Source organism: Colossoma macropomum, unplaced genomic scaffold (genome assembly GCF_904425465.1).
Source record: "Colossoma macropomum unplaced genomic scaffold, Colossoma_macropomum, whole genome shotgun sequence".
In the NCBI taxonomy this organism is placed as follows: Eukaryota; Metazoa; Chordata; class Actinopteri; order Characiformes; family Serrasalmidae; genus Colossoma; species Colossoma macropomum.
Genome location: NW_023494791.1, coordinates 15,243,541 through 15,266,895, shown reverse-complemented (window position 1 = coordinate 15,266,895; position 23,355 = coordinate 15,243,541). Strand labels below are relative to the sequence as shown.

Sequence of the window (23,355 nt, the reverse complement as noted above, 5' to 3'; positions counted from 1 at the left end):
TACCTCAGAACTTACCACCATGTTACCCAAAATAATTACCTAGTTTGTACCTCACACTCACCTGGTTAATACCTAGAACTTAAGGCATTACCAAATGTTCCACCTGAACAAACAACAGACTGTACCTTACCATTTCAGAGAACAGTTTGATGAGTTGATCCCACTGGCCTTTAATCTTAGCAGCACCAAGACCATTCTTCCTGCCTTTGCACGAGTACTTTTCCTTCAGAAGCTCAGAAATGTACTCTTTCACTGCATGGTAATGCAGGTCATTGGCAAAGGACTGTGGACATGAAAGTGTTTGTTAACACTTTGTAAGACACTTTTTTCCAGAGGAATTTACACCTATGAGTCAAAGAGATCAGACTCACTTGCGCAGGTGGAGATTTCATAGATTTGGTGTATCCAGAGTAGGTCTCTATTCTGTTAATTATTTCATTGAAATCATCATCTGTTTTGAGCCATTTCTTGGTCATCAAACTCTCCTTGTAGGGCTGAAACAAATTGTAATACATTTAATTAAAATACTTTTTTCATAAATGGAGATAATAGATGATAAATAATAGAATCAATAAATTGAAAAATCCAGGAAACCTGTGGCTACAATGATTACAAAAATGGTACAGTACTGTACCTGCAACCCAACACCGATCTGTTGCTAAATCCAGCATAGCCCACCTCAATTTCAGCTTTAAACTGTTCTAGCAGAGCTTGTCTCAGTCGGAGAACCAGCCTGTCTACTTCCATCCCCAGCCGGTCTTCCTGATCTGGGCAGCTGCCTCTGTAGCGTTCCATCTCCTCTCTGGAACAGATAAACACCTAGTGAACAAAAGTGATATTTTACATCAATCCAGACCTCAGAAGCACTTAAAACCACTTCAGCTTCTTTCGTGTTCCACTTTTTACAGTGTAGTGATGATAGCTTTTCACCTTATTGAAACATTGCTTTTGATGAGGACTTACTTGAGTGAGATAAAGCTGTTTATGTATGCGACATGATATTTAGCCCACAGACAACAGTCCAATACATTTGAGCCCAACAAGGAGGAATTCTGCTTTGACAACTCTTCCTCAAATCTAAACAACATGTAAAAAAAGACAACCGCAAGAGGTGATATGTGTTTTACAATTGATGAAGTTGACCCTTTAAAATTTTATTTTACTGTTAGTGCTGACAGTGTATTCTGACACATACATGCTTGGTTTTACCTTTTTGGAAAGGGCCTCAGTGCCTCTAGGCAACAGCACAGAACCCTCTTTTCTAGGTTTCCATCAATCTTCTTAGAATTCTCAGCAAATCCTGCTATTATCTAAAAAAAAGGAAATTGTTTACATTGCACACACAGTTTATTGATATTATTCACAAACATTGTTGATGAGACTAGCAATAACTTTAATTTTCAGCAAAATTACACAATGGTGAGGTACCTTGGAGCTACCATCTAAGTGCACATTGAAGGTGTGCATTTACTGACTGTAGCTCATCTTTTGCTGCACAATTCATCAGCTGCTTTGTCAATAAAGCAGTGCTGCTGTGCACAATGCAGTTGTACCAACGTAACACTCACTAGATGTCATTAACATGTTGATGTCATTACTATGTTGATAATGGTACTATGCCACCCAAATAATATCTGGTCAGCATTGGTCTTATGGGGTCCCAGGGGCAGTATTTGAATGAGCTACTTTGTGTAGCCCATTTAAATACCAAGAATTTGAATTAACATCTGTAAAAGAGTGAAATACACAGTTCACATTGCAAATGCATATCATGTCATACGTGCATATGGTAATGATTAATATGACAATAGGCAATGTGTTCCCTGACATTATTTTATGTTTGGAAAGTTCCCCTGCCATTACAGAGAATTTCCAGTGACTAACTGAAGCAGATATCAAACAAAGATGCATCCACCAAAATAAGAAGACAGTCTAAAGTATGCTGTTGGGGCTAATCTTATAAAAACAGACATTAACATGTTTTTTGCATCACTTTAGTTCTCTTTTGAATAAGATGGACTAATAAGATAAGTTTAGCCTAGTAACACTTTCATAGAATCAAAGAATTTTCCTAAACAAGTCTTTTGAAGAGAGAAAAAGAAAGCAATACACCATAGAGTGGGTTTGTCTTGGTTACAATACATATAATATAGGAAATGACTGTCTTGCCATTTTCTGTAGACATTTCCAGGTCATTTAAAAAAGTGTCCAACACATAACCAACTTAGCTAAAGCTATGTGCAGAAGTGAAGACGTCATGCCTACAGTAGCTCACCTTGGGCTTACTTTAATGAATGAAACCACACTCACTTGTCAGCTCAGTTTGCTGATAACAGAGCAGAGAGAGTTAGAGGAAGAAGGAGAAACCAGGTAAGATGAAGTCAAACTAGATGATTGGCTTTGCAGGCAATGTCTTAAAATCCTACATGAGCAACATCTGATTAATCCATATAGGACAGAAACAGCCATATCTACTGGATGCATGTTCCATATGTGATCACGTGAAATGAAATTCTGTATACAAATCAATATTGTACAAACCAGCTCTACACTTTTGAGTGGTCTCTTTCCATTGATGGGCATGATAGATGGTGGTGGAAAAAACTGTGCATATCACAGATGCTGTGCTACATACATAGTCATTACATAAAAAGATCGCACACTGCAATCAAAGGTTAAATACAATAATTACTTTGATGCATAGTGAATTAGAGAACGTAATGCAATGTAAGTTAAGCACTGCTAGGATCAGAAAATATAACACTGGAAGGACAGCTCAAAGCAACACAATACCTTTAATATGTCAATGTGAATTTCAGAGATGGGAAACCTTCCATCTACTATGCTCTGCGGCATTTGTTTCTTCTTCCACACATCGTCATGTTCAACTTTAATGATGTTGCCAAGTAAAGTTTGTAGGTTTTTCTGATAAAATAAATAGTAATAAACACAATAAGCCACAAATCAAGAAATGAAATTAATATGCTTATAGGTTCAGGTTCCTGCAGCTGTGGTCGTTTCTCACCTGCAGACAGTTACAGTATTTCTGTTTAATCTGTTCTAGAAAGTCATCAGGTAGTGCAAGAGCCTTCTGCTCCTTCATCTCTGGCTGCAAAGAGGGCCTGCCAAGGATCTTCTCACTGTAATGTGAGCAGTACAACAGAATTTGGATTGAGTGTCAAGGCAATCAACAAAAGCTTTTAATATACTCAGTGCAGCTCCTGACCTGTGATAGCTGTTGATGGCGAAATCCAGCATGGCGTAATAATCTTTAAGTTCTGTGATCTGTCCCAGAAGCTCACTGAGATGTTCTTCTACAAACTCATGACAAGATGAAACGTAGGTTTCAAACACATTAAAGCTTGGTGGGTATGAGCTGACAAGCTCTGTCTTCACTTTCTCCAGCAGCTCCACAATCGCTTTACCCAGAAGCCCCAAGTGCACCGCCAACCAGGAAGCATTGTTTTCACAGCTGTCCAGATGGACCCCCTCGAGTTTTTCTGTCACCCCGTCCTTTACTGCAGCCCTCCAGGCATCCATCCATCCCCTCATCCCTCCTGGATCTCCTTCTCTCTTTTCCTCCTCCTGGATGATGTGGGCAGCGTGCATCAGCAGCTTTTTGGAGGTCGAGTCACAGGAGTGTCGGACAATATCAGTCAGTTTGTTCCTCAGGGTCTTACAAAGCTGAGACAGATCTTTCTCTTTATTAGTTAATTCCACTAGAGGGGTCGTCTCACCCAGAGCTTCCCGCTCACGCTGAATCTCCCGCCGCAGAGATAGTAGGTTCCCATAGGCCTCTTTCAAAGAATCATTTTTTAATAGTTCATTAATCTCTGAAACTATAATGAGGAAGAGAGCAGACACAATGTTTCCTTATTAATTCCACAGACTTCTTACACCACACAATAAATAAATAAATGCTAATCAACGTCAAGCAGAAAGAGACAGGCAGTGAGAGGTTAAAAAAACAAAAACCTAGGGAAATACCTGACAGGGCTTTATGAGGGATATTACAGATGAAAGAATCAGAGACCCTTTCACTGTTCTTTCTCTCCTCTACAGACTTCTGAGGAGTACCATTCATCCTGTCCATCCAGACCCTCTTCTTGTTCTTTGTCTCCTCTACAGACCCTTCAGGAGTACCCTCTGTCTTAAATCTTAAAGATGTGAAGTTCTTAAGGGTGACATTTTCTGTTGCAGGTGAAAATATATAACAAAAAGAAAAACTTACAAATCAGTTACGAATTTCACCACCTTCTGTAGCTTCATCCCTGGATCTGCTCTATGTAGTTCATTACAGGTTACTGTAATAAAATTGCTGTGAAAGTTGTGGTAATTTCTTGTAAAAACATATGAATGACTTTTCCACTTAAAGCCATGTAAGTGTAAAAGTTTCTCAATTTTTTAAAGTAAATTAGAGTTAAATACATTTATTTGCTGTATTTATCCCTTAAAATATCCTATACAATTCTTATCTTTGGTATCCCATTACTCCTCAGCACCTGCATCAAGAATGGTCTTTTGGTATAGCTATTTCACAGCGTACATCAGTCTTAAACCCTTTGCACTGTGTTCACTCTCATTTCTCCGCCATTCTGTTCCTCTAATTTTGCATATTTGTCACACTAAATGGTTTCAGGTCCTCATATGAAATGTGAAACCTTCATCACCAATGTAAAAAAAAAAGGTATCTGCCCCCTAAATTTAATAACTGGTTGTGCCACCTTTAGTAGCAACAACTGCAACCAAATGCTTCCTGTAACTGGAGATCAGTCTTTTATACATTGCTGTGGAGGAATTTTGGCCCACTCTTCTTTGCAGAATTGCTTCAATTCAGCCACACTGGTGGGCTTTTGAGCATAAACTGCCCATTTAAGGTCCTGCCCCAGCATTTCAATGGGGTTCAAGTCATACTTTGACTAGGCCACTTCAAAACCTTAATTTTGTTTCATTTGAGCCATTCAGAGGTGGACTTGCTCTTGTGCTTCAGATCACAGACTGATGAACAGACATTCTCCCACAGAATTTTCTAGTACAAAAGAGAATTCGTGGTTCTGTCTATTATGGCAAGTCATCCAGGCCCTGGAGCAACAAAGCATCACTACACAATCACACTACCACCATGTTTGACGGTATGATGTTCTTGTTGTGGCATGCTGTGTTAGCTTCTGCCACATGCAACAGGACCCCTGTTCTACTTTTTCCAAAAGGCTTGGGGGTTGGTTTTGCATATTAAATACACAGCAGTACAGAGTAATGAAAACAGGTGCTATTGCAAACAATCGGGATTCACGTCCACTGCAGTAAAACATTGTTAACAGGTTCATCGTCAAAGCTCTTTTTTAAAGCAAAATTACTTTAAAAAAAACAACTTTCACATCAAATGTTAGGCTAGCCAGGGATTTCAGAAGCATCCTGCTGATGCTGTTTATTGTACGTCTGATATTTTGAAAGAACAAGCACTTGCCAATTGTTTCTTAAATGTTTAAACTACATGAATCTGTTAACTAAACTGCGAATGTAGTACTTTAGACTTGACTAATTATAGGCTAATGAGTAAAAAAAATTGCGATTTGTTTTGTAATATTTGTCACATAGATATTTGCTCTATATCAGATTATCAGTTCTTACCATCTTCATCCTTTGTCTTATCATCATCATCATCATCATCATCTTCAGCCTGGGAACGAAAACAGGCCAAAGGCCTCATGCAAGGACAGCAAAATGCCATGATACAGTATATGAGCTCTCTGTGGTGAAAGACGTTTGGTTTAAATGCAGCACACGGGTGTTTTTGCTGCTTATAGTAAGTCATGTGATGGAGGTTTAGGAAGGAAGGATAGAAACTGCGGTTTCACCTGCGACGGCTCAGTCAAGCTTGTCTGCGTAACACTTTTCTTTGCTCTGAAAAAGAAAAGAAAATCTAGCTGGCACATTGCAACATTGAAACTGTTGTCTTTGTAGATAAAGCTCATGGAAACTAGAAGATTTTACCAAGCCACGGTGAAGCAATTTGAACCATTCTTGTATGATTCATTTTTAGAGAGGCTAAAGATTTGGATTGGATTGTTTGGATTGATTAAAAACAGTAGTGAAACATCACTTTAAGTTTACATCACTGAAGTCTAAAACTGAAAATGGAAATCTCAAGTGAACATTCATATTCAGTCTGTTCACTAATTTTGAACAGGCCGCTGTGAGATGTGCACCTTACTATTGACTTGTTTAAGGGGCCATGCACTGAGATATCCATGTTTGTGGAACTTGAAATCATACTGTACAAATAAAAAAAACAGAAGGGCATAGTACAGCTGGAGCTCTTGAAAACTTTTTTACTGTGTTGATTCTAAAAACCCAAAAGCTTGTTTTACATTTAACAGTTTAGTATTTTTTCCCAACACACACAATCCAAAAAGATCAGCTCATTAACAAGCCCGTTATAGGTTGAAGTGGGTGTGATACTGCAGGCAATGCCCTGAAATGTGCAGGACAGCAGGGGGTGCTCCAGGACTAGAGCTGGGAACCTGTGTAGGGCGTCATTTTGAACTTGTTCATGCCTACCATCAGTACTGGCTGTTAATCTGAAGATCTGAGTGCAACATGTGTAGACCTGTGTAGATGTCAGCTGATAAGAGCTTAACCGTGTAACCAGTAAGCTGCCAACAATAGTCTACAATATTTACTTAAGTCAGCATATTTTACTGCTGGACAAGATGGCAGAAGTATAATGGTTTAAGCTTCATGTCTTGGACCCCAGCATTGTCAATGGCACTGAGGTTCACTGCCAAGTTTTGGCAACTGCGAATTATTTGGGAAGAAAATAGCACCCTGAAGAGGTGCTGTGGCTAATGTTTTAGCTGAAAGTGCAATTAGCTGTAATGTACAAGAAAAGTACTCAAGATTAAACTAAGGTTTTGGTGTTGTGCCATTAGTTTTCTGCAGTAAGTACTACAGAAGCTAAATAAAAAAGAAAAGCCCAATGTTAATAATTGTGAAAGATTTTTTTTCTTGTTTTTTTTTAATTCAATATTTTAGCTTTGTTGTAACCCAAGGTTCTTGCTCTCATGACCTATGTGCAGGTTGCATTAGCCCCTCAAATTGTGGACTGTGAGGAACATAAAGGAAAAACGAACAGTGGCGGGTTTACCATTTTCTAGAAGAGAAAATCTCTAAATTTACCCCACTGCTCGTTCGTTTTAGAGGCTGCTCTTTCTTTCTTCCTGTTTTTGCACAAGTAGTTATACTTTCATCGGCTGTGACTGCAAGACGTGCTACTTCACCACAAAGTAATGCACCTCACTCACAAGTGCCTGTAGATCAACACATGAAAGACACTTAAAGAGGTCAGAGCTCAGTGGAAAACGAATGTCATAAGACTGTGAAGCAAAAGTGAAGCCGACATATAAATATATATACATATATGCAAACACACATTTTCTTTTCTAAGCAATAAAACAATCATACACTTTCTCACTTTATCTCCTTGAGTAATTGGGTCAGTATCATGTGTACGTGTGTGTTGGTCTCTCAGTACTTCCTTTTATGTCACATATGGAAACCATGCAGATAGATAATAAACTGCACATAGGGTTTCATGAGATATGTTCCACACTGATGTACAGTAATGTGTAGGGGTGTAACCAATTTGAACCAAAATCCAGAATCCGCTGTTCTACAGGCCTTCATTCGCTCCGCAGTGAAAGTTTTTGTTTTGTTTTGTATGATGAGATGTAGAGTGCAGACTTTATCATTAAGAATAATGTTAAAAATTATTTGAAAATTCTTTATTTCCTTAATGCAAGAGAAGAGGGGACACAATGCTCATTATATACTGCATTCAGGTTAACATGCACAAGCCATGGTATAACACAAAGCAATAAGCCACTCACAGTACAGTAATTTTAGAGTGGTTAAAGCCATTGTTAGGCATGTCGTGAAGCAAAGTAAAATCAGTGTTATGCAGTGTTATGCAACCAAAAAACGAGAACCAAAATGAACTACGAAAGGGAGCTATTTTGTGGCATGTGGTAGGTTACTGTGAAAGTCCTTTAATCAATTGCAAGTGAGTGTCCATCTGTCTATGACACAGAGAGAGGGAGAGAAAGTGAGAGAGAAAAAGACAGACCTCTGGACACAAGCAATGCCTATTATCTCACACACAATTATATTTCTGCAAATTGTTGGTGTTAGCTTTTAATTACATTATATATTATTTTATTATGGTAGCAGGGTACGCATTGTGGTCTGAGGCCACTCAAGGCTCCTGGCAGTTAGAGGCCCATGAGTACTGACCCTTTTGGCCCGGTCAGTTATCACTCCCTGCCCTCAGGCCTGTACATGTTGAAGACTGTCACTGAGGATGTGTTTGCATTGTTGCATTGTTCATCTAACTGTATGCTTAGAATGTGATCCTTACTGCTCTCAGTCAGACAGTCAGAAGCTTGCTTACTCAATATTTCTAGAATGATACAGAAGCAAACTAGAAAAGCAGATTTTTATTGTTTCTTTAGTTTTCTCTTGGGTCACTTTAATTTTATGTCTGTAATGTATTGCTCTCATAAGTTGGAAAAGGAGCGGAATATTAACATTGGGAACCTGAAACAGAAGACAGGACCTGTCTGTAAATCTTTGTGTGTATGTATGGGTGCATTTAGGGAAAGAGTGGGTGATGTAGTGCACAGATTACACATCATCTTAGAGACAAGGTGGCAGCAAAGTTATAACTATATTCTGTGCCAAACAGAATATAGTTATAACTTTGATGTAGCCTATATAAACGTAGCAGTATTAAGAAAAGGAGAAAGGAGATATTCCAAGCTTTTAATTACAGAACTAGTCTGCAACAGGTCTTATGATGTTCATGATGAAAACCTGTATGTTATTGGGTCACTGAGTTTAAGCCTTCTAACAGCCTTGCAACAAGTTTGAATCTCTCACTCACAGCTTAAATTTAAATTGATGATTTTTTTCCAGTATCACAAAAAAATGGACAGGGGTGCCATATGGGAGGAAGTTGGACAATTCTAAGGGCCTGTAACTGACAGGAGCCCTTAAAATAATTAGAACATTAAAACATCCGTATTAAATTATTAACCTGTCATCATTAATGTAATATTTTATTTACAATATACTTATAAAACTAATGTTTTTTTTTCTTTTTTTGTTTTTAGCAAAATAGTTAACATCCAGAGAGCATCTGTGTTGCCCAACCCCGCCTCTGTTTTCATGAAATGGTTTGGTCTGCCCCCTAACCAGATGCAAATCATACTTGCGAGCAGTGAGCAGGGCCAAACCGGCTCTGGCAGAGCCAAACCGGCTCTGGCAAAGCCATGTCTCTACATGGCTCTGGCAGTGAGAAGTGCCGGAAGAGTGTTTTGTCTCAGCTTCCTACAGAAAAATCTCCCTTTTAAAAATGAAAAGTAATAAAAGAAAGACAGGAGAGAGAAAAGAAAGGCGACAGTATGTCACCCAATGTTTCACAAAGAAAGGTGCGTGTAGTCCATCAGTGGTGGAAATTAATCTGTTAGCTTGGTCCATAGTGAAATAGACTACGTTTGCTCCCCTAACATTAGTTTCTTCATATCTTCACATACAATTCTGAGTATTTTCAGATGCAACTTCAGGGCACAGCAACACAATCTCTCCATCCCCTTACCTGTAACCAATGAACTAGTCCTGTCTCTCCATCCTCATACCCCTACCAATGAACCAGCTGTTTCTCCATCCCTAAACCCCTCTCAATGAACGAGCCCTGCTCCCCATCTTCATACCTCTACCAATGAACCAGCTCTGTCTCCCCGTCCTCATACCCCTACCAATGAACCAGCCTTATCCCCATCCTCATACCCCTGCCAATGAACCAGCGCTGTTTCCCCATCCTCATACTCCTACCAATGAACCAGCACTGTTTCCCCATCCTCATACTCCTACCAATGAACCAGCACTGTTTCCCCATCCTCATACTCCTACCAATGAACCAGCGCTGTTTCACCATCCTCATACTTCTACCAATGAACCAGCGCTGTTTCCCCATCCTCATGAACCAGCGCTGTTTCCCCATCCTCATACCCCTACCAATGAACCAGCCTTATCCCCATCCTCATACCCCTGCCAATGAACCAGCGCTGTTTCCCCATCCTCATACTCCTACCAATGAACCAGCGCTGTTTCCCCATCCTCATACCCCTACCAATGAACCAGCGCTGTTTCCCCATCCTCATACTCCTACCAATGAACCAGCGCTGTTTCCCCATCCTCATACCCCTACCAATGAACCAGCGCTGTTTCCCCATCCTCATACTCCTACCAATGAACCAGCCCTGTCTCCCCATCCTCATACCCCTACCAATGAACCAGCGCTGTTTCCCCATCCTCATACTCCTACCAATGAACCAGCGCTGTTTCCCCATCCTCATACCCCTACCAATGAACCAGCGCTGTTTCCCCATCCTCATACCCCTACCAATGAACCAGCGCTGTTTCACCATCCTCATACTTCTACCAATGAACCAGCGCTGTTTCACCATCCTCATACTTCTACCAATGAACCAGCGCTGCTCCCCTTCCCCATACCCCTACCAATGAACCATCCCTATCCCCATCCTCATACTCCTACCAATAAACCAGCACTGTCTCTTCATACTCATACTTCTACCAATGAACCAGCCCTATCCCCATCCTCATACTCCTACCAATAAACCAGCCCTATCCCCATCCTCATACCTCTACCAATAAACCAGCCCTATCCCCATCCTCATACTCCTACCAATAAACCAGCCCTATCCCCATCCTCATACCCCTACAAATGAACAAGCCTTGCTCCAACCAATGATTCAGTTGGCATAATTGCAGGGGGTCTGTAGAAATTTCGTTTTTTTATTGTGAAAAATTCAATAATTTTTGTAACAAAGATACACACATGGCATTATATTAGCAATTTTAGGTTAATAAGTGACCACTTTACAGTTTTCGGTACATCGAGGGATTAGCATGCTAACATTAGCTAATTTTGAAATCTCAGGCTTTTGTTTAAAATGGCCAGGTAGCTATCAACAAAGTATGCTAGCACTAAGTGTTCATGCTGCTGTTGTCAAATGTTATTAGCAAGATGTGTTATCTAATAATTTACCACAGTTATGTGTTTGTCTTACTGGTGTTACTCTCACTTGAGTTACTTAGGCCTAATGTGATATCTTTTAATAGGGCACAAAATCCCTGGCAGCGCCCCTGGCTATAAATATGCTGCAGTTAGATTTATTAATGTTGGTGAGGCTGTAAACACTTGTTTTTCTTCTGTCAACAATGTTATTGAGTTCTCACTGGCTCTTTTCAGCAGAATTCACCTTTCCTCAGTGGATGAATAACATCAAGTTTGCCCTGTGTGATCTTTGATTTCGATCTCTAACTCGCTCAACTGCTGTCTCTTTCCCCATCATTCAGACTGTTTCTGTTTTTCCCAAAACGATTTTTGACAGCACATCATTTACTGATACTCTTTTTTCTCCTTTAGACAAAAACAGGTTTGAAAGAAAGTTCTCCACCTGTGAGAGGAGTTGGGTAAAGGACAAAGAGACAAAAGAAACGAAAACGAAAAAAGGCAAAAAAAAGAAAGAAAGACTTGCGTGCGTCTCTGGCACCCAACACTAGATATGAGGACACTGAGGTTTGGACCTCAGTAAATTCAGATTTGTTTTTCTTCCATATATCTCCAGTTAAGAATTTCAATGTGGAAACAGCGCCATCCCAGTAATGCCATTTCCACTTTGTCTCTATTAGATCCTGATCTCTGTTACTGTTTTACCTCATTCCTCCTTCCAGCTCTGCGAACACGTTCTCTCAAAATCTAATGATGCACTTTGTTTATTTTTATGGCTCGACTCCTCTGTGTGGGAGACATTTCACACTAACAAACAGGTTCTCAGTCTCAGGTTCTCTCAGCCATACAAGTTCGAAGTACTCGATCCACTGCAGATATGCTTGGACACAACCTCACACAGACAGACTGACTGACTGACTGAGCTTTGTACAGGAATAGCAATGAGCTACACAGAGTGTTTGTTATGAGGAAAAACAGAACAATACAGCAGATACTGGGAGAATAATGCAAGCAGTGAAATGTAAAAAGGATGCATTGAATTTACTTGATTCAAATATGTACATGATTTAAATAAAACATATTTCAATTAATTCAATTAATACAGATACAGCAAAAAAGCAAGTAAACTGAGACAAAATGTGATGATGTAATATAGTTTATTCATATGGAAGTGATGTAAACATTTGAACGTTTGAGACATATGAAGTAAATATGATCTAATGTCTTTTGCCATGGACGGTTGAGAGAACTGTGCTTATCAGGTTGTGGTCTGATCTTCTATAGAATCACAGAATCCCCACCAACTCCACAGTTCTGTCCTTTTCTTTTTCTGAAGCCTCTGTAATTCACACCTGTCATATAAATTCATCACTAGAAAACCTTACAGACAATTATCGAGTCTTGAGTCAGTGTGCAGTTCACAACTCTGCCTGTCTCTGCGAGGCTCTCTCTCAGTGGCTAAAGCTAAACAGGATCTATTCTAATCGCATAGAAAGCACAAAGACATAGATGCATTTAACATTATGTAATTGAAGCTGAATTCATTTTAAAAGTTATAATTTCACATTTTGTTTTTGCCACATTTTTGAGCATTTTTGATATCAGCATCATTATGGTAATATGGTAAAAATAATATCCCTTCCACCAAAACAGTGTAAATATTTGGCTTTTTTAAAACCCTCTTATACAGTCGTCATCAGTATATTTAAAAGGAATAAATATAAGTTAAAGTAATATCTTGAGAAGGTCAGTTATCATTACTGTAGGCTGAATTACTGTTGATAATTCAAAAAGCTGTCTCCCTCTAGCGTTAATGCTGTGTACATACAGATATACAAGACAGAAGCCACAGTGAACACACAGTACAAAAACAGTACTTTCATAAATATGTAAAAAATATGCTGTATTAAATGTAAAGACTGGAAAAAAGAACAGAGGAACTATAGAAAGGATGAGTTATGTGTCAAAATCATACTCAACTAAAAGATTGTATAGAGAATGGAGCCAAATATATACTTGGGTCAACATTTAAACATATTTAAGTACATTAAACATTATCTATTCAACAGTTTAAGTCTGTATGTATTTTTACTTTGAAAATTAGTTTACTACTGTAAACTGTAAAGGCCTCATTCCTCTCATAAATCCACAATTTTTCAGCATCAGTATTAGAAACAGTACACTCTATTAAAATTCATGTTCTTTCTACCCAAACAAATCAAACATTTGTCTTTATTAAACCCTTCACAGTATAATCCGTATATTTACCTAGAAAGGAACTAAAGAATAATATCTTACAGTAACAGTAAATGAGAGAGGCAATAAAAAATAAAGCCAGACAGCACCAAATCAGAGTGTGTAAGCACGTAACGTGTAAATAGAAATGCATGTCTCAGGCATTTTTGAAAGGGCTGAATATCTGCTGATCATTCAAACAGCTGTCTTTAGTGTTAATTATGCATATGCACACAGAGTGATTAATCAAGAGAGAACTCACAGTAAATACACAGTACAAAAATAGAATCTATATCATAAATGTGTATGAATATTTCTGTAGTATAAACGTAGTGGTTGAAATCATTCTGATGCAGCAAGCGACCTGATTCTGAACCTGTAGGTTAAACTGAGGTTAAACAGTTGATATTCACATTTTAAGACTATTATCACATATGACTCTATAATTCAATTGTTGAGATGTGAACAAAGCCACTTAGAGGGGTTTGATGAAATTGAACTACTTGAAATTGAAATTGAAAATGAGCTATTAGGTGAAATAGTTTATTGTAGAGAAACTTAGCAACTCAGATTTCTTTACAGTGGTGGTGATAGGAACCAGGGGTCATGATGTCTACAACATAAACATGACATTTTGTAGCTATATAAATAAAATAATGAATTTATATATATATATAATTCACTATTTTATTTATGTAGTTATATAACAAGTTTCCAATCAGTCTCCCTAGAATGGAACATTTCACATCAAACCAATCTGAAGGACTTTGCTTCTGTCGAATTGTAGTTTTGACTACTTTCCTATTTGTTGATTGATATATAAGCATCACAAGCATTCTTTCTGACTTAGTAGCAGATTATGATGTTTAAGAAAAGCACAGTCATTTGTGCTCTTTAATGCTTCCTTTAACTATATTGAGTTTTTTTGTGGGTTTGATGAACAATGTTTAGAAATATTAATAAACTAACATTATGAATTTGTGATTAGTAATCAATTATTATTATTATATTATGTAGTATTATTATAATGCAGTGTTATTAATGGAAGTAAATTCATTGAAAGTAGGTCAAGCAGGTATAAATTTACATATTGCATGGCAGACATTAAATGAAAGTTACTGCATTAATGCAGCACTATGTAATATTTTTGTTAAAACTGAAAGAATAGCATTACTGAGCATGGAGAAAATAAGAACACTCTAAAATATGGTGTTCAAGCACTGATGCGAGTCAATGTAAAGCCTAAAATAACGTATTAACGTACAGAGACGAAAAGAAGATTCGGCTTCATGTTTACTTCTCAATGGCAAAATCAACACTGAACTGACGATACGCTTAAAATAGTCATTCACTCACATCCTCAGAAGACACATCCATCACCAAGTTTCGACTGAGTTCTCCTCAAATACTCTTTCAACGCACTTGAAAAAGTCAGAATCATTTACTAATGGGAGTCTGAAGCACAATCGACGTTACAAAATGTTCTTGCATGTTGTGTGCAATTACATATTTCCAATTCCCCAAATCCTACATAGTGTTGCTTTAAAGGAATTCATAAATCTAAAAATTACTGAACTAAATTGGTGGAATAAAGAACAAATTTTAAAAGATTATGACAAAGATAGACACTGCAAAGTGTCCATTTTTCAGTTCTCTTTTAAAAATCTCCATATTGACATTGAGTTTCTGGATCCTATGAATACAGAAACAGCTGCCGACTGTCTGTCTATAATAATTCATCTGTTGTACTTAAATAGAGCAGTTTGCAATGATCTGTAATAATTTCTATTTTTATTGGAATTAAATTGTATTGGAAACTCCTTTGGTTTTAGTCTAAGTACATTTGGGCAGTTTGAAGTCTGCTAGATTAAAGATAAGACTGGAGATGTAAGCATTCAGTTTGTTAGAATACCCTACTATCTGTGCTGGGCACTGAGATGTTAATGGCGAATTAAGATGACGTACCTGGGATACTGGGGAATAATAGGGGGAAATCCAGGAAGCAACTGTGGCGTACCTTAGTAATCAATATGGAGGTTTGAAAATTTCTGATGTAATGTAGAATATTAATATAAAAAGGGATGATTAATGCCAAACCTTGTTAGCATTAATCATCCTGTTTATAATTATCTACAAATAAAAAAACAGCATTAGTCGTCCATTACAGGGTACATTGATGTTCTCCTATACCAACTGGTTTCACAGCAATTTTTAGTGATTAGCTTATAGATTTGTATATGTATATCAGCACAAGCAAGGTCAGCATTGAGGTCATCAAGACTCACTATTTCCTGAAAGGGCAGCAGGCTGACAACTTTCTCACTGGAAATGAGAGAAATGACATAAAGCGTTAATGAGAGATGGTGCATGCTGAATAAATGAATAACAAGCTTGTGTAACGATGACAGTATGCAGTCTATTTAGAACAACATGTCATTCTTTCAAAGCACAAACAGCTACCTAAACATACAAGCCAGGCCCTTCACATCTAAGAGCTACCAAAAGTAATGCAACTTAGGATATCTAGTGAGCACACAATATAATTATAACAGGTACCTTAATATCACTGAAGAAGGTGTGTTCATGATTTTTCTTTCCATAACTCTGTTTTAGCTCAGTAAAGTGCCGAATGACCGGGTTTATTTTCGAATAGGTCACGATACCTTTGTCTCTGAAGTACAGAATTGCTGACAGTTGTTTCTCACTAGATATTGAAAAAAGTTTAGGAAGAGTGTTTTTATTTACGGGTAAATGTATGCATTATCACACAACAGTGATATACAAAAATGAAACAATATGCGTACCTGATGTCTGGGTAATTGTCAACCAAAGGTGGTAAAAGATTTTTTATGTCTTTCTCATTCTCCTGCTCAATAATTTCACTAAGCTGATCTCCTAGTGGGTGAAGCCAGTTTAACGCTGATCCCTGAGTGCAGAAAAAAAAGACTGTTTTTCACTTCGAAACATTTTGATATAAAACCTTCCACCTGAACATACAACAGACTGTATCTTACCATTTCAGAGAACAGTTTCCTGAGTTGATTCCACTGGTCTTTAATCTTAGCAGCAGCAACATCATTCTTCCTGCCTCTGCATGAGTACTTACTCTTCAGAAGCTCAGAAATGTACTCTTTTACCACATGGTATTGCAGGTCATTGGCAAAGGACTGTGGACACAAAAGTGTTATGAGAATTTGTAAGAAACTTTATTCCAAAGTAACTTACACCTATGAGTCTAATGGAACAGACTCACTTGCGCAGGTGAAGATTTCATAGATTTGGTGTATCCAGAGTAGGTCTCTATTCTGTTGATTATTTCATAAAAAGCATCATCTGTGTTGAGCCACTTCTTGGTCATCAAACACTCCTTGCAGGGCTGAAACAAATTGTTGTACATTTAACTAGATAACCAAATCCACTGTTTGAAATGTGCATTACAGTGAATGAAAAAGCAAAGAAATCAGTGCATACAATGATTACAATTAAACAGCACAACAATGTACAAACTCAAAACAGATCATTTAAATCTGTTACCATATTCACTGCAGCTCACCTCAATTTCAGCTCTAAACTGTTCCAGCAGAGCTCGTCTCAGTCGCAGAATCAGGCTGTCTACCTCCGACACCAGCTGCTCCACCTGATCTGGGAAGCTGCCTCTGTAGCTTTCCATCTGCTCTCTGATACAGATTCACACCAGACAAAGGATTACTGAACCACTACCAACATAACTATGGGACATCTACATATCTGGAAACTGCTCACATTACAAGATTTCATGAAACTAAATGGCAAAAAATGCGTGAAATCATACAGAGACTTACATGAGTGAGCTGAAGCTGTTAATGTATGCTACGTGATATTCGGCCCACAGACAACAGTCCAGTAAGTCTGATTCCAGCAAGGAGGAACACTGCTTCGTAAACTCTTCCTCAAATCTAAGCAGCAGGTGAAAGAGAGAACAGCAAGTGTTTTTTAAAAAAAGTAAAATGAAGTTCTTTGAAATTGGTTGGTTTTATATTTAGAGCATAGATATTTAAAGCACAGAGCAATGCAACATGAATTAGTAATCAGGGCAGATTGTAGGGTTTGTTTTACCTTTTGGGAAATTGCTTCAATTCTTCCAGACAGCAGCACAAGACCCTTTTTTCCAGATTTCCATCAATCTTTTCAGAATTCTTCCCAAGGTTTGCTATCAACTAAACATGAACAAAATGGATTTTGTGTAGATTACCTTCACATTGTACTGGTATGACCTATATTTTAACCAAAAATATATAATAGAATAATTACGATTATTAGGGATGCACATGAAATTGGCAACTTGTCAATTTATTATTTTGATTTTGGCAAATCTGTGTTTCTATAACATAAATAATGTAAGGCAGGTAAGTGCACTCGTGTTGTATTTGAATGTTGCTGCTAAACCTACAGAAAAATGTTGCAACATAATTATACATCAATGTGCTAAATAGACAGTTGCCTCTTACTTTCAACGTAGCACTTTATTTGATTCATGTTATTTAAACAGGCAAAACTTTTAAATGCTAGTTTGACCCATTAAACAGCAAATAATGTTGCTTATATTGCAATTTTAACTCATAAGAAGTGATGAAAATGTGCTAGTATGTTTCAGTGGTTTATTTACCCCACACAGTGTGGGCTTTGGATAAAACAAGGCCAATACAAATCTGCCAAAAAGCAGCCATTGGCCAATTGTTTGTAAAGAAATCAGATTCAGAATTGGCCATAATTTATGAACCTTGATTGTTGTGTATTAAAATTTAAATATAGCAATTACTGCAAAATCACACAATGCAAGCACAGAATAAACATGTAATATAACTCTGTGGAATGATTCCTCAAGGAAATTTGCTTTACGTACTGTAGAAATGTCCATGTGAATATGACTGGTGAGGAATCTTCCATCTTCTGTTCTCTCTGGTGTTCCTTTCTTTTTCCACACTCCCTCCTCTTCGAGTTTAATGACATTTTCCAGCGAGGCATGAAGTACCTCCTGATAAAAGAGTTGTAAACAAATTTAGGAAAACAAGAAACAAAGAAAAGTAACAAAACTAGAAATGAAATGAACTCATCTTATAGATCAACTTATAGATCAAGTTCCTATAGCTGTGCTGGTTTTCTCACCTGTAGACAGTTACAGTATTTTTTCCTAATCTGATCTAGAAAGTCATAAGGTAGTGTGAGAGTCTTCTGCTCCTTCATCTCTGGCTGCAAAGAGGGACTACCAAGGATCTTCTCACTGTAATGTCAGATGTACAACATTTTGTGTGAATATGGTTGCAAATGCAATCAACTTCAGTTTCATATACTTATACATACCCAGTGCAGCTCCTCACCTGTGATAGCTGTTGATGGCAAAATCCAGCATGGCATAATAATCTTTAAGTTCTGTGACTTTTCCCTGAAGCTCCTTGAGATGTTCTTCTACAACCTCATGACAAGATGAAACGTAGGTTTCAAACACGTTAAAGCTTAGTGGGTATGAGCTGACAAGCTCTGTCTTCACTTTCTCCAGCAGCTCCACAATCGCTTTACCCAGAAGCCCCAAGTGCACCGCCAACCAGGAAGCATTGTTTTCACAGCTGTCCAGATGGACCCCCTTGAGTGTATCTCTCACCCCGTCCTTTATTGCAGCTTTCCAGGCATCCATCCATCCCCTCATCCCTCCTGGATCTCCCTCTTGCTTTTCCTCCTCCTGGATGATGTTGGCAGCGTGCATCAGCAGCTCACTGGAGGTTGAGTCAAAGGGACGTCGGACAATATCAGTCAGTTTCTTCCTCAGGGTCTCAAAGAGCATACTCAAGTCTTTCTTTTTATTAGGTAACTCCACTGAAGGGGTCTTCTCACTCAGAGCTTTCAGGTCACGCTGAATCTCCAGCCGTAGAGACAGCAGGTTAAGATAGGCCGTTTCCAAATCACCTCTCTTTAAAAGTTCATCAATTTCCAAAACTGTAATAAAGGAAAGACCAAAATGAATTTCTCAGCTTGGCTAATGTTGCACATGCACAATGCTCATGGAACATAACATGACAATGACAGAGAGGATCCAGGGGTGGGGCCACAGGAGAACTGGGGTGAGTAAAAAATTGTTTGGCTCCTAATGTGCACGTCCTCTCTTGTCACTCACCACCTCCAACAACATCATGATTAAAATACATGTAAACTTATCGTCTTTCAGTGAAATTTGCATTTGAATCTGAATGACGAATATGCCAAGGAGAATTTTGAAGAAGAATCCTCTTTCCCCAGCAGCAGTGTATGATGATTCATATACAGATACTGTATTTAGTATATGGATTATAAAATAAGCTGAAAGGTTTCAAGACTGCTGATCCCAGCAAGGAGGATGTCTGTTCCCTGAAGGGATGGCATTAATTTAGCTAAAGTTCTGAACAGAAATTACTGAAACGTGAAAAATAGGAAAGTGTCATGAGTGGTTGGTTTTATTTTTATTTTCATATTCAGATTTTTTCTCCAATAACTTTTAAAAGGCAGGAGTAGGCAGGCTAATATGTGTACATTATTGTTGTTTGCTGTCAAGACAATCACTTGCCATTTCATTTTTGTTTCAAATTGATGTAGAACACAATTCATTTATGTGGACTGTCCGCATGAGCCGCTGAGAGCTAAGCCACCACATACAAATTCAATCGCAAAAGGCAATCATCAGGGACCAATCATAATGGGCATTTTTATATGTATTTTAGCAGAAACACAAATGATAGTCAGAGATTTTAGAATATTAGTAATAACTGTTGAGGAGGGACCTCAAAGAAATAAAAGTCTACCAAATTTACACACTGTATAAACTGACCTTCTGCACTTGGTACGGTAAGCAATGGATTTTTAACAAGTCAAAATGCTTGGAAGGCGCCCACTTTGTATTGCCATAGTTGTTGAACTCAACAAACTCAAATTACTTGCTTCACTGTATGTTACTCTCATAATGCAATGCTTCATTTTCATGTTAAATCATGTCAATGTTAAATAAATGTCCAGACCCCCCATATTAGGGTGGTTTTTGTACTTGTTACTGTTTTTGTTTTAGTAAGTTTGTAAAATTACTGTCTGCAACTGAAATTTAAAAGACAATGCATAAGCAGTAGTGTGTGTGTGTGTGTGTGTGTGTATGGGTGGGTGTGTTTATGTGTCCTATGTTGGCTGGCTACTTCAGCACTGACTGGCTGATAATTGACTCGCACAGCAGCCCAGATGCTAACTGCACTGGCAGCAAAATGTTTGGTTCTTTTCTAGCTGGGTAATGCATTCTTTCACACCACTAAGATCCTACACTTGTCTTCAGTAGTAACAGTTCACACTTTCCACCAATTTCTTGGGAAACTGGGCAAGTTTTCAGATTTACAAATATGCTGTGTTATATTGTAAAGTTTTTCCGAGGTATCCTCAGCATAGTTCCAGTATAGGGTGGATCTTCAGTTAGCAGTTAGTGGAAAATACCAAAGACAGAAGCTCACAGATTATAGTTGAAGCCAGTGTCTATTTTTCCCTAACGGACAGCGTAACATCATAATCAACTTATTTTTAAGGACCCACCCGAATTTTTTATTTTGAATTTTAATTTTGATAAGACATTCATGGGGTCCAATTAATTAGGGGTCCCAGACCCCCCAGGACTCTCTGATTCTGAATGCATTTATCTAGGACCAGAACAGGAATTATGATCATACTATGGCCCCACCTAAAATAATTCTAGAATTGCCGCTATGTGCTATTAAACTTTACTTTAAAATTACTTAATAGAAAAATACTTTTTACAAGAAACAGGTTAAAAGTAAAGACACTTACCTGACAGGGGTTTGGGAGGAATATTCTGTCTGAAAGGGATCTTACAGTCCTTACTGTTCCTTCTGTCTGTTACAAGCTTCTCTGGGGACTCATTCACAGAGGCAGAAGAACATAATGCCTGACTGCTTTTCCTCCTGTTTTTCTGTCCATTATTCAAACTTCTTCTTATGCCTGAGAGCTTCCTAAAGATGCCCTCTTCTTTTAGAGAACATAAAAACAAAAAGAGAGACTTGCAAATCAGTCACAAACTAAATAACTATTTTCTCTTACTTCTGAAAATCACTTCTGGATCTGGGATGTAAGATTTAGGTAGTTTATTACAGATTACTGAAAGTCTGAAAGAAATTATAATTAGCTGTATATGGGATTACACAATCTTGGCAATTTATAATAATTTGCTAAATGATTTTATACTTTAATGCTAAAAAAATGTAAACTGCAAAAAAAATCTATTCATGTGACACCTTTCAGACCTATTAATTGATTAAGGCTCTTTTTTGTGCTGTTAATAGGCTACATACATCTTGTACCAGAGACTCCATTACTTTCCAGCCCCTACATCAAAATGTAGCCTTTAATTTGGTATTTAACAAAGAAAAAATGTTTTACTTGGTGTGTCAGGAGTGTCTGTGCTGCATGTAGGACTTGTATCCTCTGTGTCTTCTTTTTCTCTTCTTTTGTTTTTTTCTCCTCGAGAAGAAAAGGTTTGAGTGATTGTTTTCCAAATAGCAGTCCCTTTTTCAGAAGTGGGTGACTTCTGTGAGATGTTTTCTTGGCACTTGCTCTCTTCATTCTCTGCCATTCTGTCACCAGCTGGTATACTATATCACAGACAAGACACTGCAACTGAAATGTATTTTACACTCTCAGAACAAAGGTAGCAAACTGTCACTGGGGCAGTAGCCCCTCTTGTCACTGAAGCGGTACCCTCAGGGCGTACATCTCAGTACCTCAGGGAACATAATTGTACCATAATCCATTGAAATTATATTTTCTAAGTAGTATTGTCTCCACACACCCCATCTCGTCTCCAGGCTTTTATATAATTGTTCTGTTTTAAAACATTTGGTTATGAAAAGGTACAAATACATACTTTTCACCTGGAAAAACTTATTTAAGGTACACAATTGGACCTTAAAACCACTGTTGTACCTATGAGGGCACATTTACTTTGTTTGTACCTTGATGAACGAAAAATGTACCTGCACAGAACCTTTATTTCTAACAGTGCATGGTGTAATCTAATAGACTAAGACCTTTTCACTGCAACAGAAGTGTGTGTTGTGCAACAGCTCCATGTCACCTCACACCAAATTTTCAAAAAGCCTTTAAAATGAGTGTAAAGTAATGGAGGGTGATATGGCAAAAATACAATATCATGATGTTTCAACAAATTTTCACAATACATGAAATTTCAAAATATTTACTTTTACTGACATCTGATAAGTTGGAACAGATAAATAAGAACCAGCAGTGCCTATTTTTAAAAAGTACTATCATAAACGATAAATACAGTAGTTTGTATTGAACGTATCACATAATACGCCACACAAATTAAACATGACTAATTATTCTCTCTTCTTAATGAAATCTGAAGTTGTTCAGTCTTTTTTAAGTATTCACAATACGCACAATATGTTCAGAAAAATGTGTTGTGACATATTTTAATAATTTATTATGATACTGTTAAATATCCCAGCTAGCAGGGAACGTTCCCCTAACTTTGGCTAACGTTACCTACAAGTTCTAACAATGTTTAAAGAAAACATTTTAATCTAATGTTCAAACAATGTTTTAATGATGTTTAGCATTTCAAATAATGCTCCTATAAGTTTACATGTTAACTAAGACATAATGTTTTAACTGCAACATTTAGAGGTGGTTTGACGATGTTGTCAGGCCCACAGATTATGTTAAATGATAATGTTTTCAGAGAACGTTCCCAGAAAAACATTTTGGGAACAGAAAAAACGTCCCACTGAAAACATTAACAGAGTGTCACAGGAGATCATTATTTATGTTTCTGTAGTCGTTCGTTTCCATGGTTCCTGTTTTTTGTGCATGTGTGGCTGATTTTAATTGATTGACCTAGCAACTAGCCACCTAAGGCAGCAATGATGAGGAGTTATAAGATATTATATATTTCACTACTTTACCTAATATTCCTTTGGATCAGTATAACTTTAGTTGAGTTATCA

The 23,355-nt window shown here is 37.7% G+C and overlaps 1 protein-coding gene across 1 annotated transcript in view; it reads right to left on the bottom strand.

Annotated features, from left to right (window-relative positions):
- Positions 1–23,355, bottom strand: part of LOC118810039 — a 28,411-nt gene that overhangs the window by 2,477 nt on the left and 2,579 nt on the right. The window contains exons 2-23 of the mRNA XM_036573556.1: positions 21,767–21,978; positions 21,158–21,355; positions 18,688–19,300; positions 18,476–18,590; positions 18,213–18,344; positions 17,426–17,526; positions 17,152–17,265; positions 16,884–17,007; positions 16,584–16,706; positions 16,345–16,497; positions 16,135–16,256; positions 15,887–16,034; positions 5,632–5,797; positions 3,988–4,191; positions 3,227–3,839; positions 3,026–3,140; positions 2,794–2,925; positions 1,210–1,310; positions 964–1,077; positions 679–802; positions 372–494; positions 131–283 (exon numbers count right to left, since the gene is read on the bottom strand). Of these exons, the coding sequence (XP_036429449.1) occupies positions 131–283; positions 372–494; positions 679–802; positions 964–1,077; positions 1,210–1,310; positions 2,794–2,925; positions 3,026–3,140; positions 3,227–3,839; positions 3,988–4,191; positions 5,632–5,797; positions 15,887–16,034; positions 16,135–16,256; positions 16,345–16,497; positions 16,584–16,706; positions 16,884–17,007; positions 17,152–17,265; positions 17,426–17,526; positions 18,213–18,344; positions 18,476–18,590; positions 18,688–19,300; positions 21,158–21,355; positions 21,767–21,978 (4,000 nt within the window). The remainder of the gene's footprint in view (positions 1–130; positions 284–371; positions 495–678; positions 803–963; positions 1,078–1,209; positions 1,311–2,793; positions 2,926–3,025; positions 3,141–3,226; positions 3,840–3,987; positions 4,192–5,631; positions 5,798–15,886; positions 16,035–16,134; positions 16,257–16,344; positions 16,498–16,583; positions 16,707–16,883; positions 17,008–17,151; positions 17,266–17,425; positions 17,527–18,212; positions 18,345–18,475; positions 18,591–18,687; positions 19,301–21,157; positions 21,356–21,766; positions 21,979–23,355) is intronic.